This window comes from Peromyscus leucopus, chromosome 16_21 (genome assembly GCF_004664715.2).
Source record: "Peromyscus leucopus breed LL Stock chromosome 16_21, UCI_PerLeu_2.1, whole genome shotgun sequence".
In the NCBI taxonomy this organism is placed as follows: Eukaryota; Metazoa; Chordata; class Mammalia; order Rodentia; family Cricetidae; genus Peromyscus; species Peromyscus leucopus.
In genome coordinates, this window is record NC_051084.1 from 36,639,775 (window position 1) to 36,658,375 (window position 18,601).

Consider the following 18,601-nt stretch of genomic DNA (forward strand, 5'->3'; position numbering starts at 1 on the left):
AAGGGACAGGCCCAAGAGTGTGGCTGTGTGCCCTGGTTGGGTGTAATCAAAGTGGAGGAAACTCAGACACCCACCCACACCCACTCAACCCAAATCAGACTCGCCCAAACCACTCCAGGGCTGCCGGCCACAAGGAGGCCAAGGAACTGCCCTCCCCCTGTAGTCTTTGTGTGAGAGCCTGGCGTCTGATCAGAGACTCCCGGGGCTGGGAAGCTGGGGCCCAAGCGTCTATGGGTGCCCTGTGCAGCCCTTTCTAATGGCTGCGTGAGAACCACAGAAAAACACGACCTTCGTTCCAAAGCTCAGGGAAAGGAGGTGCCTGTACCTGTGTGTGAGCTTTCCAGACCTCATATGGGGAAGTCCTTCCTTCTGGCTACCCCAAGGTCTGCCTGCTGCCTCTGGGGAGTCAAGGAGCTAGGTAGGTCCTGCAATTGGCTGTGAGTGGGAGTGGCTTGGAATGGGGTACAGGGCACCTCAGGGACCTGAGGAGATAAAGCCAGGCCACGGAGGGGACAGGTCCAGGGACAAGAGTCCTGGGTAGGGGGAGCTGGGGTTGCTTTCTACCTCCTTTCCTTCCTTCCCACCCCGGTCAGGAGTGGAGTGCAGCTGTGTGCTCTGTAGAGCCTCGGGAACCAAGCAGGCCCTGGGAACCTGTAAGGAGTGACACAGGACAGTCCACGACCCCGTTGTTGGCGTGGCTGAAGCTGGGAGGAGCGAGTGACCACAGACCACAGTCACGGCCACAGACTGCCCTGGCCCATCACAGGGAGGTGACAGCCGAGCTGAGGCGGACAGCCAGGTGAGGAGCCAGTGCTGAGGAAGACAGGAAGCCAGCACAGCGGCGCGCTTCTCAGAAACCGGGCAAACTTCATGTCTGGGCGTTCACTCAGCGTCTGCCACAACCCATTTCATGAGCAGGAAACTGAGGCACAGAGGGGTTAAGAGTGCCAGACTTGACCCAGGAAGCCTGGCTTGGAGCCCATGCCCTTCATGCCGTGTCTGTGATAGATGGAGATAAAAATATCTATTAGCTAAATGCCAGCTAAATCAAAACACATTAACTCCATGTGTGTGATTATGTGTGTGTATATGTGCATGTGTATGTTTGGACGTAAGTGTGCATATGTGTGTATTTATATTTATATTTATATATGTACGTTTGCATGTATAAATTGTGTGTATATGTGCATGTGTGTAGGCATGGGTGTGTGTGTATGTATATATATATGTGTGTCTGTCTGTCTGTGTGTGTATTATAGATGTATGTGTGTATAGGTATAAGTGTATATGTGTATGTTTGTATATATGAGTGTGCATGTAGGCATAGGTGTTTTTGTGGGCACAGGTGCATGTGTTGTGTGTCTGTGAGTGTAGGCACAGGTGCATGTGTGTGCATGTATGTGTGTGTGTGTAGGCACAGGTGTGTGTGTGTGTGTGTGTGTGTGTGTGTGTGTGTATGCAGGGGCACGGATGCATATTGTGTGAGGTTAACACAGGTGTCTTCCTTGGTTGCCTTCTAACTTATCTTTTGAGGCAGGGTCTCTTGTTGGACCTGGGCTTACTGACTTGGCCAGGCTGGCCAGGCAGAGCGCTCTAGGATCTGCTATTTCCATTCACCCAGCACTAGCACTACAGACACCTGCTATCATGTCAGGCTTTAAAAGACAAAACAAAACAAACAAAACCATGGATTTTTGAGGATCCATGCTTCTTTGGCAAGCACTTCATTGACTTAGCTGAATCCCTGACTCCTAATCCTTAAAGTCTAGAATGATCCCTCGTAGAGGGTGATTTCTCATGATTATCAAGGAGGTGCAGCTCAAGGCACAGAGAGGCCTATCAGCTTGCTTAAGGTCACACAGCTGAGCTGGTAGGTGAGTCACCTCTGGGCTGAGAGCAATGGGTGGGTGGGAAGCTGGCCTGGGCAGTACGGTGACGTGATGGGGGGGGGGAGGAGGAGGGAGGAAGAGGAGAGACAGACAGTTCTGTGGGAGGCTGGAGCCCAGGTGACCACAGATGATATATAAGAGAGACGTCAGACCCCTCCTCCTTTGATTCAGACACATAACTTTAGGGGCTTTCCATTCATGCTGGAAATTAGTGGGGGCAGGTGGGGGATGAGCCTAGAACTCTGTCAAGATAAAGAACACACTGAAAGTGAGATTTGACCAACCCCGAAATAGCCATGAGTCATAATAATATAAGGTAATGAGCTCCCCGTCACAGGGGCATGTAAGCTGGAGGACCTAGGCTGGTATTCCTGATACAGCCCGTGGCTTCTTTCCTTTGCTCTGTGAGGCTTAGGGAGGGGGTGGACTCGAGGCAGCAGGGCCACTCTTGGGCCTCCCAGGTCTCCATTCCTTCTGCCGGGCCCGGGAATCTTCTCACTGGCCCAGAGTCCCGGTGAGTGCCTGTTCAGCTTGTTCTCTCCAGCATCCTTGTCTCAGATGTCTGCCCCTGGCCCACCCCACAGGCCGCTCTATCAGAGCCTGACTCTGTGTAGACGGCCTGGGAGATCACGCTGAGTGCAACTGACAACTGTGATCGGATGTGATGGGGTGTCCGGGGCCCGGGACAGCAGCCGGGTAGCTAGGCCTCCCTGTGGCAGCTTGCAGACCAGGTAAAAAATGAGGCTGGCTGGGGAGGCTGGCTGGCAGCGAGAGTCTGAGAAAGGAGAGCAGGGAGGAAAGGGAAGACAAGATGGAAGGGTAGACTAGGCCGTCTTCCCCAGAGGCCTCTGAAGCTGGGGTTGGGTCAGGAAAGGAAGAGTGCTAGAGAGGCCCATCCGGAGTGGACTCCAGCCATGTGGGGTTTCCCAGAACCCCACAATAGCCTCCAGAGGAGAGACAGGAGTCCAGTGTTCCTGGCAGGCTGGGCCCCGCCTCTCCCAGACAGTTCCACCCCTTTGTGCCCAGCTGAAGGGCCAGGGGAGTCCGGCTGCCAGCAGCCCCTTCCTGAGTGTCCTCAGGGCCATAGAGGGTTGGCAGGTCTGTCCCTAGAGTGACACAGCACCTCGGCCACATGGGGGGGAGGCGGGGCAGGGAGTGTGGCATGGGATCTGCTGGGAGTCCAGATGACATCCAGAAGAGGTAGGGACCCTTAGCCTGACTAGGGTCCTCCCCAGCCCTGGGCCTCAGTTTCCTCTAAGGGAGCCTGTTTAATCCCCTCACTGGCTGAGAGAACACCAGCTGCTCAGGGTGGGCAGACGTCCGCCAAAGGGAGCAGAAGAAGGGGCTGGGAGTGGGGGCCTAGTTCCATCACCCCCCCCCACACACAGAGAGAGACAGACAGACAGACAGACAGACAGACAGAATGATGAACCAGGACCGTGGCTCTGCCCATCAGATGACCCCAGACTCACGATGAAGCAGTTCCTGGTAAGAACCCGGCACTGCTGAGGTCAGGCCAGGATGAGGACGCTCCTTGGGGTCTTCCTTACCAAGACTAGAAGAAAGGAACACACCTGTGGAGCCATTTCTGTGGGCAGTAACCCATGCCCGGCACCAGGCCAGTTCAGTTAAGCGTCACCTCTGTAGGGGCCAAACCCAACCCATCACCTCCTAGTCTTGGCCTTCAGGCAGGCAAGTCCATGCCAGTGGCCATGCCACCTAGGTTGAAAGCTTCCACTACCGCTAACCAGTTACTTAACCTCTACAGGCTTCAACTTCGTTCTGTCAAGAAGGAAGAGTGAAAACAGAAAGTACACGTTAAGATTGTCTGTCACACAGCTTTAGTGAGTCCGCAGGTGCAAAGCTCTGGACGGTGAATGCCGGGTCCATAGTGAGACCCCGATACACGTGGCTATGAATAAATACTGAGGATGAGTGGCTGCCTGTGACGAGTGGGGTGACAGTGGTTCCTGTCACCATACCAGGATGACTTCATCTGATCAGCTACCACCTCTGTGCAAAGGACACTGACATTTGCATTATTCTAATCAGGATCCTGAGTGTCACCCAACTGGTGGCAGAGGTCAGTGTGACACCAGATGCTGTGGGCTTGCCCACCTGTGTGCACGCACGCGTGTGCACAAAAACCTTGCCAAGCAGCCTAGGAAGGCAGAGATGGAGCACTCGACCTTGGGGGTGGGGGCCAAAGAGGAAGAAGCCCAGCTGCTTGGTCCAGGCAGAACTGATCAAGTAGAGCCACCCCTACCCTCCAGCCAGGGCCAGGCATGCTGCCAGAACATGTACCCTCTGTTGGCTGCTGTGACATTCTGTGAGCAAATGCTGAGCGCCCAGCTGGGACTGGAAGCGTGAGAAGCTCAGCTGGCTGGGACGCCTTTCCTAGCCTCCAACAAGATCGTGAATCAGAGGCTGGGGAGAGAGAGCTCAGTTGTCAAGTGTCATGAAGCATGGGGACCTGAGTTCGATTCCTAGAACCCATGTTAAAATCGGAAACACACGCTGGGCATGGTGCGCGTGTGCGTGTGTGTGTGTGTGTGTGTGTGTGTGTGTGTGCGCGCGCGCGCGCGCACACACATGCGCTTGTAATCCTAATGCTAGAGAGGCAGAGGCAGGAAGACCCCTGGGGATCACTGGCCAGTCAACCTAGTCTGCTTGGCAAGTTCTAAGCCAGTGAGAGATCCTGTTACACTCACAACATGCATGCATGTGCACACACGCGCGCGCGCGCACACACACACACACACACTTGTCTGAGGAATGATGGACACTTCAGGTTGTCCTCTCATCTCCACACACTTGTTTATCTGCAAGCACGTGTACATACACATGTGATCTTCATACAGATGATTGGTAAAATCTGCCTACCACCTGCAAAGTTCCAGGCCACACTCAATAACAAGCCTAGAGACTCTACCCCTGTTACCAGGTTGTGTGTGGACAAATAAATAGGACATTTAAAGGCTCCCCGGAGGACAACACCTGGCCCATGTGGCTAAGTCACAGACGGCCAGTAGACTTTTCCTTTTGGATTGGCTCTGATGGGCTGGGAGTATGGCCTGGAGCCCTGGATGGAGAAGGATTGACCTGGCTCAGGGAGAGCATTTATTGAGTGACTGGTAATGTCTGCCCCCATTGGGCAGGGAAGCCAGCAGTGTGTGCTATGTCTGCATTTCCTTTCTCTGAGCTAAATGTCATGTCAGGCATGTCCAGGAAGTGCCACAGGCAAGTCAGAGCAGGGAGGGAGTTCTCATGGCTCCAGAAATCTCTCCAGAGGACACAGAGAAGAGTCTAGAAGGATTTGGAGTAAGGGGGAAAGACAGCTTTCTGGGAGTGACTGAACTGTGAAACTGGTTTCCGGCTGATAGAACTCTGTGTTGATACTTTCACTTCCCACCACTGTCCTGCAAGGGCTGGCTACCCAGTGAGCGCCTTCATCTTGCTTGGACCTACCTTGGCAAGCCTCCGCAGAAGCCAGAGACTGGGACAACTCTCTCTCACTTAATCTATTCTAAGTAAACTTGGTCTTTAAATAAAAACAAAAAACTTCAAGTCATGAAACAGCTCTCTTCACTTTGAATGTCAACTCTTGTTAGTTCTCTGGAGTTTCCTGGAACACTGCTGCAAGACTCCAAGGCCATGCTAAGTGATCTGTAATCGATGGGCCATGTCTGCTGGGGACCCTGGAATGGGAGCCAGGCACACATGCGTCATATATTGACCACCAACGAGCTAGTAGCTAACTAGAGACTGGAAAGGGTGCCATGGAGGAGACATGCTTCCTACGTCTCTCCAGCAGGGATCATGTTCTGGTCTTTTGATACTAGTGTGAGGAGCATCTTTGGACTCTCCTGTCTTCCCATCGCAGAGGAATGAGAGCCCCAGACTTCACCCCCTGCACAAAAGGAGGCAGCAATTTGGGATGGACTCGGTGGCATGCTGGGCTTTGTTTAAAGGTGCCTGGACCTAGGGTCTGTCTGCTTTCTGAGGCTCAGGCAGCTGTCATGGGCCCGGGATGCTGCTGCACAGACAAGCCGCCCTGTTACACAGCCTGCTCCCTTCAGAACCCGCCTCAGTCCACAGCCCAGCGCTTCAGTCTCTTTACCCCGGCTTTGATCTCTCCTCTCAACAGCCCAATAAAAGTTCCCTGTACACATACCCCATAGACTTGAGACATTCTCATAAACTGGTCCTTTAGGGGTGTGGGGGTCTGCCTGCACTCCGTCAACATCTTGGCCCGGAAGTTTCTATAACTTCCTTTCCCAGGGATTCCCCAAGGTGGAAGGAATGAGTCACAGAGAGTGGGAGGGAGGTTTAGCGACATGGGTCTCCTTATCTGCAAAGTGGGGTAGAAGAGTGCCAGCCAATGGGGAGTGGGGAGGATGGAAGGCGCCACCCTCGTCATATGTGTGGCCTCGGTGCACCCTATGAGCCACTCCAGGGGACAATGACGGCAAGGGTACTGAGGACAGCGTTGTAACTGGGGTGGGAGTCTGTCTGGCCTCCTCCAGAGTCTACAGGGCTGCAAGACCCGCCCTCTCTAATCCTGGGCCTCCGGAATGAATTTGGCTGCTTTTAATCTCAATCCCGCCCCTCCCCCCACCCCCTTCCTCCCTCTCCCCCCATCTCCTGCTCAGTCCTCGCCTAGGTGTCGTCTGATTTTCTCCATTTGGGACATTCCAGTTTCTTTCTTCACAGCAAGGAAATCAAGCAGCAGGCAGCTGGAGTGCTCATTAAGGGTCCCAGACCATAGAGAGGCGCTGAGTCAAACCACATTCTCAGTCCCCGCAGGTCGGTCTTTGTCCAGTGATGACCCATCCACCAGCGCCTGGGCCCCTAGGAGCTAGCTGCCCTCGCTTGCTTCTTCAGAACCAAGTGTCCTTCCTACTGGGTCCCTCTGCTTGGCCTGCCCTCCCAGCAGCTCCCTCTTTCTCAGCCCGACAGACTTGATCTCTGTCCTCTGCACACTCCGCTTGGTGTCTTTCTGGATTTCAGGGAACCAGCAAACCATTGCATGGGGCCCTTCTGAAGTCCCTCATTCCTCCTTCAAGGAGGGGCTCAGGCTCACCTGCCCCAGGAATAATTGCTACCCCAGGACCCCGGGGTATCATCACCCCCTGCTGGTGGGGCCGCTTCATGCATTTTGGTGCATTTGCCTCCTGAAGGTCTCACAGCAGTGCCTGGATGGCCTTGGAGCCTGGATCTGGCAGAGAAGAAACCTAACTGCAGGGGGTGGTGTGGCTCATGATAGCAGCGGGAATTTAATTTTAGTCCCTAAGCCCTCTGGCTCCCTGTGTCGGTGACATAAGAGCAGGGGCTCACTTCGCAACCATGTCACAAAACTCTATTGAAACAAAACAACGCGCCCTCCCTCTCTCGCCCAGGTCATGCCTCACCCATTCCTTATTTTTTAATTAAAAGTTATTTATCATCGTGTGTGGATGTGCACGCGCGCACACACACATACGTGTATGCACATGCATGCCCGTGGAGACAGAATACAACTCTAAATTGAACTTACTCAGCCAATGCTCATGCTTACTCAGCAAATGCTCTTACCCACTGAGCCATCCTGTCAGCTCTCACCCCTTCCTCTGCTTCTTTGCCTGTACTTTAGAAAATCCCCCCCCCCGGCGGCGGCGGGGGGGGGGGAGAGACAAAGGATGCCTCCCTTTCTAGTGGCACTCGGGACGCTTTGGCAGGCCTCACAGTTGCCCATAGTAACGGTTAGTCTTATCAACTTGATTGAATGAAGAAATGCCCAGGAGATGAGTGGAAGCGCACCTGGGTGTGTCTGTGAGGGTGATTCCAGAGAGGATGACGTAGGGCAGAAGAGCCTGGGTGAGCATCTGTAGCTGGAGGTCTGCAGGGAATTGGAGGGACACACGGAAAGAACTGTTTTGTCCCCTCCCACCAGAGGGACTGAAAGCTCTGAAACCGTGAGCTGAGCAGACATATGCCCTTCCTTGCTTCTGCTGTTTCTGGCGGGTTATTTTTGTCACAGCACCGAGAATCACGGCTGACACAGCCTGCTCAGGGCTTCCCCATCTGGACTTCTTTCGAGACTGTCACCATATCCGCTGCCTGCCCAGCCGGTCGCCAGCTCCTGTGTCTGCCAAGCCCTTTCCGTGAGACTAGAGTGCTTGCGGAACTCCAGTTCAATTTTTATTTAATTCCAATAGAATATGTCGCATATGTTAGTGATTACTGGATGACACCATGTGGCCTTTGAGTATCCCTCCAGCAGCCCCCCAGACTGCAGGCCTCCAATTGGCCAGGGTTCCATGGCAGGACGGCTCCCTCCAATAACCGCTGACAACTGCCTCCAGGAGTCACCACCCCTGCAGCCACCAAGTCCTCTCATACCTGTCCCCAACACCAGTCGGAGCCATGGTCCCCAGCAGCCCCTTGTCATTTCCCATTGGAGGAACGTAAATACCTTCCGTTCAACCCTTTGGTGGTTCTCCTTTTCCCCCTTTACCCATCTAGCAATCTCTAAGGTCTTTCTGGACCTGAGCTGCCCATCTCATCCAGCCTCACCTTCAACCGTGCCTCTCTCCCTGGTCCTCATGGTTTAGGTCTTCATTCACAGCCCCAAGGCCGCGCCACCCCACCGCTGGTTCCCCCAGCCCCTAGAACCTGTTCCCTGGGGGCGGGGTGTCTTAGCACAAAGCCTCATGCTTTTACCCCCTGTGCCAGGCAAACTCCTACTCACTCTTTAAGTCCTGGCCCTAAAAATCACTTCCTCAGGAAGCCGACCTTGGTGCCACCACCATAACATTAATGTAACACATTTCCTGGCCACTTTCCCTCCGTTACGGTGACGTTTCCCACACGATACGGTGCCTACTCATTTTCTCTCTGCGTCCCACTCAAGTTCAGGAAGGTTGAAGTGTTCCCAGGGCACTTTCCCCACCCCTGACCCCCCACCCCCACCCCCAGTCAGCTAGCTCTCGGTAAACAGCAGCAGGACACAGTGGCAAAGAGGAACGGATGCCAGGGTAGGGAGGCTTAGCTCTAATACTGGATGCCACCACGTGGACCTGAGCAACCTACTGCCATTCTCCAGACCTCAGTTCCCCCCTCTGTAAAATGGGGGTCACTTCAGATCATCCTTGGGGTCCCTCTCCATTCTAGAGGTTGAGGTCTTGAAGTCATGAGCTAACTAAGCTACCGCTTGGAGCAGGGGACTCCCCGTGAAAGACAACAGTGACCTGGGCAGGTCCTGGGCACTGGAGCCCTGGCACAGGGAGGACTTGGCAAGGGTTGGGCGCACATGGGAAGGTTTGCAACTCTCTTCACAGTCCAGCCAGTACCCTCCCCACTCAGCCAACCAGCAAGACTGCCCGAGGCCTAGGGGATTGTGGGTGGCCTGCCTGAGCCTTCTTAGTTCTGGCCAGTCATGGCCATGAGCTGTAGCAGGAGGCATGGGGCGCCACTCACACAGCAGGGACTTGTCCCGGGGCCACCCTCTATGCTGTGGCCTGTAACTTCCCCCATGGGGTCACTCAGAGAACTCTAAAAGAGGTACCCCAAAGAAACCCAACTACAGGAGACCCAAGCCTGTTAGACCTGGCTAATGCTTGCCATCATTCTGTAAGCTCAGAGAGGGTACAGTATTTGTCCCAGGTTGCACAGCATCCAAATAAATCTCAGAGTGGGTACAAAACCCCAGGGCTGCTGGCTTTTAGCACCCTGTTGGTTACTATCCCACACCTCCTCCTACTGTGAGAGAGATACCCCCCGCCCCGCCCCCCCCCAACCATTCCAGGCCAGCCTCCTCCAGGATCTTGGGTCCTCCGTGTTGTTCAGATTCTCTTAAGCCACAAGTCCTCTCCATCTTGAGGCGCTCAGCTTTCCCTCCTGATCACCCCCACCCCGCCCCACTAGAGTGTGCTTTTCCCGCCTCTCAAGGGAGGACGCCACTGCCTCCCTGTGCCCTCTCTGGACTGCCCCAGCAAAGAGACAAGACACATTAGTAACTTTTGATCTGCCTGGGATAGAGCACTTTGGAGGGAGGGACGGAGGGAGGGAGCGCTGCATCCTTTTCCCAGTTGAGAGGAGGAAGTTAGGACCCTTCCAGCGGCCACAGCCGGAAGAATCAAAGGTTAACGGGACCCCAAGGAGGACAGAGACAGGCAACTCACTCTTGGGCCCCAGGGGCCTGGACCGGCAAACAGGGACCAGCAATGAGCAATCTACTTAGAGGCTGCCCCTTTAGGTCATTAAATGGCTCACCCTCTTGCCCTGTTTCCAAACGTGACCGTAAGAATCGGGCAGCACCCACCCTCGTGGAATGGAGAAGACCACCAGAGCCCAGCAAGCCTCCCCTGCCTGTTTCCCACCAGCCCAGGCTGCCTCCGCGCACCTTTTGCGCTCCCTGCCTTCCTCCACCTGACTGTCGCGCGCACAGGGCGCCCCCAGAGAAAGACTTTGGGGTCTCCCGGACCTGGGAGGTCCTGCACATGCTGGCCTGGTGCTCTGGATCTCTGGCAGCCCAGAGGCGGTCCCTTCCTTCAATCCTAGTGCAGACAACCTGGGGCGACCGTGCAAGCGAGCCAGCGAGCGCCCGCCCGCCCGCCCGCAACGGCTCCTGGAGTCCCCGGGACTGTGCGAGGGGGCGCCGCGGGGAGGGGATAAAAGCCAGCAACAAAGGGCACAAACCTCGTCCAGCAGTTGGTTGACTCTTCCCAAAATAGCTTTCTCCATTTGCTGCTCCCCGCGCTCCGCTTCCAGGCGCAGCACCCGGGCCTGAAGCTCGGAGGTCCGAAAGTGGGCGAGCAGGCTGAGTGCCAGCGAGCACAGCGCCAGAGCCAGCAGTCCGCAGCACCCGGGGCTCGGCAGCCTCGTGCACTGCTCCGCCAGCGCCACCGTCCCGGGCCCGGGCGCGCCCAGCTCCCCAGGGCCGCGAGTGCCGGTGGCTGCCGCTTTGCGGGCGCGCTCCGCCACCATCCCCTCGCGTCTTAAGAACCAATAAATAAATAAATAGAATAAATAAAAAAAAGAGATCCAAGAAGCACAATCCCAACAGTGAGGCAGGGGGGACGGGGGGGGGGGTTAGCGTGGCCGGAGGACGTCCCCTTCCTTTGCTCTCCAAAGAGGACAGAAAATGAGCAGTCGGAGTAGGGGGACAGCCGAGAGCCACCAGCAGGCGCGATCGGGGTACGCCAGAGTAGGAAAAATGTTATTTCGAAGATTGTTCCAAGTTGGGGGATCTGACCCCCTCTCCCGCTCTTTCTCTTCTCGCTTCTGCAGAGTCCTCGGGCTGGTGCGACTCTCGGGGTCCTACTAGGTGTCTTGAGTCTCCGGGGCGAGCGAGTGTCAGTCCCCAGGCGAAGGGGCGCGCATGCAGGGCTCCATGGGCAGAGGTGGGTCGCGGCCGCAGTGAGCCGTGCTGGGGCCGATTCCGGCGCCTCTGTAACTTGACACAGCCAGCGCGGCCGCGCGGATCGGATGAGCGCCGGGCGCTACTTCCCAAACTAATCTCCCGCGCCCCTCCCTCGCCCTCCTCCTTCGCCCTCCTCCCGCTCCTCCTCCGCCTCCCGCGGGGCCGCGGCTGGGGTTTGTTTATTTATGCAAAGTCGCCCGGGGTGGGGGGCGTGGTGTGTGGGGCCCGCCAACCCTCGTAGCCCCTGTCCTGAGCTCCCGGTGCCCTTTGAAGTGACACTTGAGGTTATTTATAGGCGGGGAGGGGGTGTGGAGTGGAGCAGGCAGGGGGGGGGTCTGCGCTCCTCTTCCTTTGCTTAGATTCACACTCAAGACCCGGGGCGTCTTCCTCAAAGTCATAGGGACCCGACATCACAGCATCCTGCTTTCCCAGAACATCGGGGACCCTCCGGGCACCCAAGACCCAGCATCACAGCACCCTGCTTTCCCAAGGCCTCGAGGACCCTCCAGGCAACCCGTTGAGACACTATCAGGGCGCCTGCATAGTTCTGCATGTCCTGAGCTGTGAGATCTGCCGCGACTGCATCAGACAATCTCTCCCTCATCCATCCCCAACCAGGTATCTTTGTAGGTGTCTCTGGTGGGACCATGATACCAGCCACAGATTCACTCCGGAGTGGAAAAATCAGCGCTCCGGGGCAGCAGTATTGGCGCCCTTTTCTCTTTCGGGACAGAGACCTTAAGAATTACAGAACAGAAATGTATCAGGAATTCGAGCCCACCACCCAGGTTTACTCTAAGATGTCTAACAGGCAAGGTGTCTCCCTTTCTTACCCATGTTGATCTGAGACCCATAGCCTATTAGACTACCTAGGAGTCCAAGCCATCAAAGGCCGACAATTACCACACCCTCACACCCAAGCTTCTCCCATCCCCTCTAGAACTAACCCCATCTGGCCTGCGTGGCTTCCTCTTCTGTAGAAGAGCTCAGTGGCCTTTGGGCAGTCTGCATTTGGAATTTTCCTCTATTCTCACCCTCTCCCCATCAGTGACTTCTGTCTCTAGAGTTCTCATTTCCTGGTGCTTCTAGAGATTCCTGCAAAGGAGATGGTGTGTTGAGCTTTCTGGAGCATGGGGCAGGGGAGGGGAGGCTGGCCCCTTGAGTTGTGGAATGGATGTGGAAGTGTCAGGGCTGTTGGGGTGGGTGCCCTTTCCTCGTAACGGGGCAAACTTTACGTTTTGCATGTTGAGTGGTGGGGAGGGCGCTTAATATCTAAGGCATGCATTAGTGTACAGTGCACATCTCTGGACAGGAGCTTGTCATGTAGTACTCACACTAATTAACGTAAGCCTGACTGCTAGGTAGTAAGCCACCGCGGAGAACTGGAGGGCTAGGAAGCAAGGCAGTGGAAAGGGCTGGTGGCCATAAAGTCCCTGTGGCAGCATTTCCCTGGTGTATCTATCTCATTAACAAGCAGGCTTCCGTGACCCCAGCCCTATCGAGAGATGTCTCCACCAGTACAAATGTCTGAGAAGACCGCCACGTTAAGGACCGCTAGGGGGCGCTGGAGAGTTTCTCAGCTGGGATGTTCTCTGCAGCGACTTGAGGCTTCTCTGTGCCCTGCCCGGGTCAGTCTAAAGGAAGGCTCGAACAGGGTGTTCAGGGAGCTGAAGCAGCAACACTGAAGACGTTTGGGGCTGCAGCATTGTTGAGATTGGAATTTCAAGGTTCAGGGTGTCACGGTAGTCTGAGCCGAGCCCAACAATGGGGGAAAAATGTCTAAACCCAACGCTTTGAGAGACCCCATACAGTCAGAAAAAACAACAAAAAAGTGCCCTTTTCTGACAATGGGTTTAAATTAAATCAGGTGTAGTGGCACATGTCTATCATCCCTTGGGAGATAGATGCAGAAGGATGGCAAATTCAAGGTCATTCTGAGCTACAGGGTGAGTCTGAGGGCAGCGTGGGCTGTATGAGATTCTGTTCCAAAGAAAAACCAACTAAATAAAATGGGCTCATAATAAAGGATCTAGCTTTTCTGGAGGACTTTAATGAAGAGATGAAGTGTGTGTGTGTGTGTGTGTGTGTGTGTGTGTGTGTGTGTGTGTGTGTGTTTGTGTGTGTCTGTGTCTGTGTCTATATCTCTGTGTGTGTTTTGAGACAGGGTTTCTCTGTGTAACAGCCTTGGCTGTCCTGAAACTCACTTTGTAGACCAGGCTGGCCTCGAACTCACAGAGATCCACCTGCCTCTGCCTCACAAGTGCTGGGATTAAAGGTGTGTACCACCACCACCCCCAGCCAGAGGAGATGAATTTAAAGCACACAGTAGGCACTCAATAAATGGCATCTCGTAGGAACTCGTGGCTGCTGGTACCAGCTCGTCCATGCCTGAACTCTTCCAACTGTGAGTCAGTTCTGTTCAAGCCAGTTTGAGTTGAGTTACACGGTGGTGTCCACCCATCTCTGTCTAGGGATCTCTTGGAGGTTAGTGGATAAAGTACCACAGAGGTACAAATTCCCATCGTGCTCCAAGATGACCCCACTCATCCAGGAATCAGAGAGGCCTCTAGGGGGAGTCACCGCTCTGCCTTCACCTCACTGTGGTGTGTGGGGGGGGAGGGGGGCGGGGGTTAGTTCATATGTCCTCCATGGGTTGATTTCCATCCCCCACACACCCCAGCTCACTTGCCCCTTGCTTCTCACCCAGCTGCCTTCTTGGGGCTTCTGAGAGTTCCCCTCCCTCTCCTCCATGGAGCCTCCTCAGTTCTTTCTGCTTTTTGGTCCCTTGGTTGGCGCCATCAATGATACCCTGTGGCTCCTGCTGGATGATTGACCTCTCCCCACAATGATCTTGGCCCAGCTGGCCCTGGCCTGAGGCCTGACATCACCTGATTTGGTCCAAGCCCACCCTTCACTCAAGCCTGTAGCACCCATGAATCCCTGTAGCACCCATGATCCCTGTAGTACCTACCCATGAATCCCTGTAGTACCTATGAATCCCTGTAGTACCCATGAATCCCTGTGGTACCCATGAATCCCTGTGGTACCCATGACTCCCAGTAGTACCCATGACTGGCAAAACCAAGTTAAGTAGGTCCAGACTGAGAACCTGCCCAACCTCCTGGTCCATGTTTCTTTCCCAGCCTCATGGTCACTGGCAGGGCAACCCAGCTTTCCAGTCCTGTTCTTGAGTCCCGTGAGAGACAAGCGTCGAGGGAGAAAGAATGTGGGCCATGGTGGCTTCGTGGAGTCCAGTGAGTTACCAAACAAAATGAAACTTTCACCTGGCACGTGGAAGCCACTGTCTGTGGCCTGAATCCTATCCAAACTCCACCTATGTTTGTCCTTTCCTAAGTTGGGACTTCCCAGAGCCAGGCGGGGGGGGGGGTCCTTGAGGCTCACCCTAGAAGGGGTGGTGGGCTTGAACAAGAAAGTGAGTGGCACATGGGTGGGTGGCCTTGAGGCCTCGCTCTTCCCGGGTGATTCTTAGCTGGTGCCTCTGTGTCTACTTATGGGACAGGCTGGTGAGCACGGAGAGGAAAGGACCGTGGAGGGGACAGACGCCAAAAGTCCACTCACCCACCAAATATGCACGGAGCCCTTTCTGGAACAGGGCTCTGTGATAGTGTTGGGGACACAGCTGTGGACAAGATGGATTAATGGCTGGTTGACGTCATTGGATATGAAATGCAGGACACAGTGGGGGTGGGGGAATGGCAGAAGAGGATCCTCCTATAAGATCTGTGGTGTAGGAGCTGATGAGTAAGCAGAGTCGGCAGCTGAAGGGCTTAGGCAGAGCATGCCGAGCAGAGAGGCCGGCCTGTGCAAAGGCCCGGAGAAAAATGAAGTGCCTGGAGCTCTGGGGAAGGTGGGCGGCTCACTGAGGCCGAAACTCGCGTGCAAAGGAGAAGGAACTGTGGACCAGGCATCTGGAAACACCTTCTCTGAAGCCCCCCCCCCTTATCTCCCACACAGCCACGTGGAGTAGGTCATGGGCTGTGACCGTGCAGAACAGGTGTGAGCTGAGGCCAGGAGCTGCGGGTACACAGGAAAGGGGCCTGGTAGCTTTACTGAATGAAGCCATACCAAACTCGGAAAGTTAAGAGCGGAGCCCGGTGTGGAGGTTACATTGATGAAAACACACAGGCAGAGGGGCTTGGAGCAGTTGGGTGGTCAGGCTTTCCAGGAGTGTGGGTGCAGGTGTGTGGATGTTTCCCAGCTGCTGTTTATTTAGGCTCTTACCCCATGTGTTTGCCTCTATCAGCTGTGGTGGTTGGGGACTGTGGTGGGTTGGCATGAGAATGTCCCTCATAGGCTCAGATGTTGGAATGCTTGGCCTCTCGTTAGTAGAACTGTTTGGGAAGGATTAGGAGGTGTGGCCTTGTTGGAGAAAGTGGGTCACTGGGGTGGGCTTTGAGGTTTCAAAAGTCTATACCATTATCCAGTGTCTCTCTCTGGCTCTCTACTTCATGCCCATGGATCAGAGGTAGCTCTCAGCTACTGTAGTGCCAGCCTGCTGCTGTGTTCCCTGCCGTCATCCTCATCTGCTCACCCTCTGGAACCGTGAACTCCAAATTACGTGCTTTCTTTTCTTAGTTGCCTTGGTCACAGTGTCTCTTCACAGCAATAGGAAAGTAACCATCTTGGGCACAGGAGATGATGTGCATTTCTGAAATCACATACAGGCAGACACGTACAAGATGAACGGGTTTGCCTCCGGAGAGACACAGGCTATGTGTGCATGCTCTCCCCAACCTCTGCAGTGTGTGTGTGTGTGTGTGTGTGTGTGTGTGTGTGTGTGTGTGTGTTGGGAATACGCTCATACATGTATCCAGTGTATCCAATAAAGGAGTATGTACTGATCTCCGTGCATAGCCTGTGTGGTCTAGATGCATATGTGAGAACATGTACCTGCCTCTGAGTGGTCAGGACTCAACTGTGTGGAGTAATGATACCTTGGGGATGAGAGCCGGTGTCTCAGTCCTCTACAAGTGCACAGTAAACAGCTCTAAGTCTTAACAGTGATGTATGACTTCTCTGAATTCTCTTGGTTGGCGTGGCTCAGCTGAGTGGTTCTGTTGCTCTTAGCTGTGTGGTTGGGTTTCTTCTTTTTTTTTAAAGATTGATTTATTTATTAAGTATTCAGTGTTCTGTTTGCATGTATGCCTGCAGGCCAGAAGAGGGCGCCAGATCTCATTACAGATGGTTGTGAGCCACCATGTGGTTGCTGGGAATTGAACTCAGGACCTCTGGAAGAACAGCCAGTGCTCTTAACCTCTGAGCCATCTCTCCAGCCCGTGGTTGGGTTTCTTGTGGGGCTGCATTGTGGAATTTTGGTGGAGTGCCTCTCATCTTCCAGGTACCATTGAGATGGCCTCTGAACATCCTGTGATCCTTCCTGACTTTCCCTAAAGCATGAGAACTGACTTCCAAAGTCAGGGTTCTCAGGGTGTTTATCAGGCCTCCACATGTATGATACTTGCTAATGACCAAAACAAGTCACACGGTCAAGATAAGAACTAGCCCAGGCTGTGGAGGCCAGGATGTGTGTACCCCAGGGTGGGCTACTGGGCCTCACTGGAGGGTCATGTGACCCTGGAATTTAGGATTTGGTGAGGGTTATGATGAGCAGAGGCCACAGCTACCTGTCAGAGCCAGGGCCTCCCCACAGCCTTCTCAAACCACATCATGCTTGCTGACTTCTTCCAGGAACAGCTGGAGACCCAAACAGACTTCATTCCTCAGATCTCAGAGAATTTGAGAATTCCATTAATAAGTTCAGTTTCTACTTGGCCTTTCTCCAAGGTCAGACAGACCTGGATAAGTCTGGGCTCCTTTCCATTCTTTTTCTCTTTCTATCCCCACACTTCTGTATCCACGCTTGCATGCATGCCCAGGTATGTGCAGGTGCACGTCTGCATGTGTGCATGGGTGTGAAGGCAGAGGACAACCTCCTGTGTTGTTCTTCAGGAGACATCTACCTTCCTTTTGGAGACAGGGTCTCCCACTGGGACCTGTAGGGCTCTATCTGCCTCTGCCTCCCCAGCACTAAGGTCACAATCACATGCCACCGTGCCCAGCTACATTTGCTTTTAAAATCTGAGCTACGAGGAGAGCAGTTCCTGTGCCTCAGAGTCATCATGAGAATCGGATGCAGTGACACCCACCGTGTGACGTCCGCATGAAGGACTCAGAGTGGGTTATCGATCGTCACTATGAGAGTAACCACAGAAACTGGGCACCCGCAACAAAGCTCACGCAGGACAGTGATCCAACCAAGGCTCATGCCTCCCTCATGTCCTGGATCTTTGCAGCTGAGAGGAGGGCCACTGTGGACCCTTTTGTGGGCCTAGCACACTGGCCGTCCACCAGTCCACACCTGTCACTGAGTTCTCTGGGAGTTGAAACCCAGAGCCAAGTTGCCACAGGGAACTGACTGTGTGAGCAGGTGCCAGCAACACAAGCAGAAAGCCAAAGGAGGCAGGCAGATGGTGAGTGCCTTGGGATTTGAAGAGGAGGACAAGTTACTGGTGGAGACGTGGGGGTGGGGGTGAAAGTTCAGAAAGGCTTCTAGAAAGAGGAGGCCCTGAGCTGGGCCTTGGAGCATGGCAGGATCCCCATGAGAAGACCGGGAGAAGAGCTCGATGGTTCCTCCCCGACCACGGTGTGTCACCTGGCTTCCTGATAGCAGGGGCCGCAACAATTAGTGTCTTCCATCGTTCCTTCCTCAGATGGGATGGCCTGGATATGGTTGGTACACATGCTGACACTCTTATGCCTAGACCATTGGCAGACATCACTAATCAATGACAGAGTAGCACTCTCAATATGCATGCAAACACACACACACACACACACACACACACACACACACACTTAGGCTTTTCTACGTAGGAGGCTCTTATCAATCTATTAAGATTGGTACTGGAGATAAAAGCATTTTTTTTTTCTGATTCAGATTGAGTTTGAGACATGGCCCCCAGGACTCGGGGTCCTGACTTCGGTCTCTTCAGACCATGTACCCCTCAGTCAAGTCTGACCTGAGAACACAGCCTCCTAGCTGGCAGGGATGGAAAGGGTATGAACTGCTTCTTGGGGAATGCTGAAATACTGAAATGCTAACATGCACGCAAGGCCCTGACAAAGCAGAAAACCCAGGAGAGAGGACGGCAATGCATGGTCTGCAGACGTCAGGAACCATGAGCAAGGGCGTCATCCATTGGGCCGTTTGCTGCTTTTCCGAGGCAGAACAATCATGGCGGAGCGCGAGAGCCCAGAGCTTAGAGCTGCTGTCTGTCAGCCTTGGGGA

The 18,601-nt window shown here is 54.3% G+C and overlaps 1 protein-coding gene across 13 annotated transcripts in view; it reads right to left on the bottom strand.

Annotated features, from left to right (window-relative positions):
- Col13a1 (collagen type XIII alpha 1 chain) overlaps positions 1 to 11,378 on the bottom strand; it is a 151,433-nt gene extending 140,055 nt beyond the window's left edge. For all 13 annotated transcript variants that reach the window (XM_037199539.1, XM_037199535.1, XM_037199541.1 and 10 more), the window contains exon 1: positions 10,569 to 11,378. In XM_037199539.1, the coding sequence (XP_037055434.1) occupies positions 10,569 to 10,856 (288 nt within the window). In that variant the 5' untranslated portion in view covers positions 10,857 to 11,378. The remainder of the gene's footprint in view (positions 1 to 10,568) is intronic.
- Between the last annotated feature and the right edge of the window lie 7,223 nt (positions 11,379 to 18,601).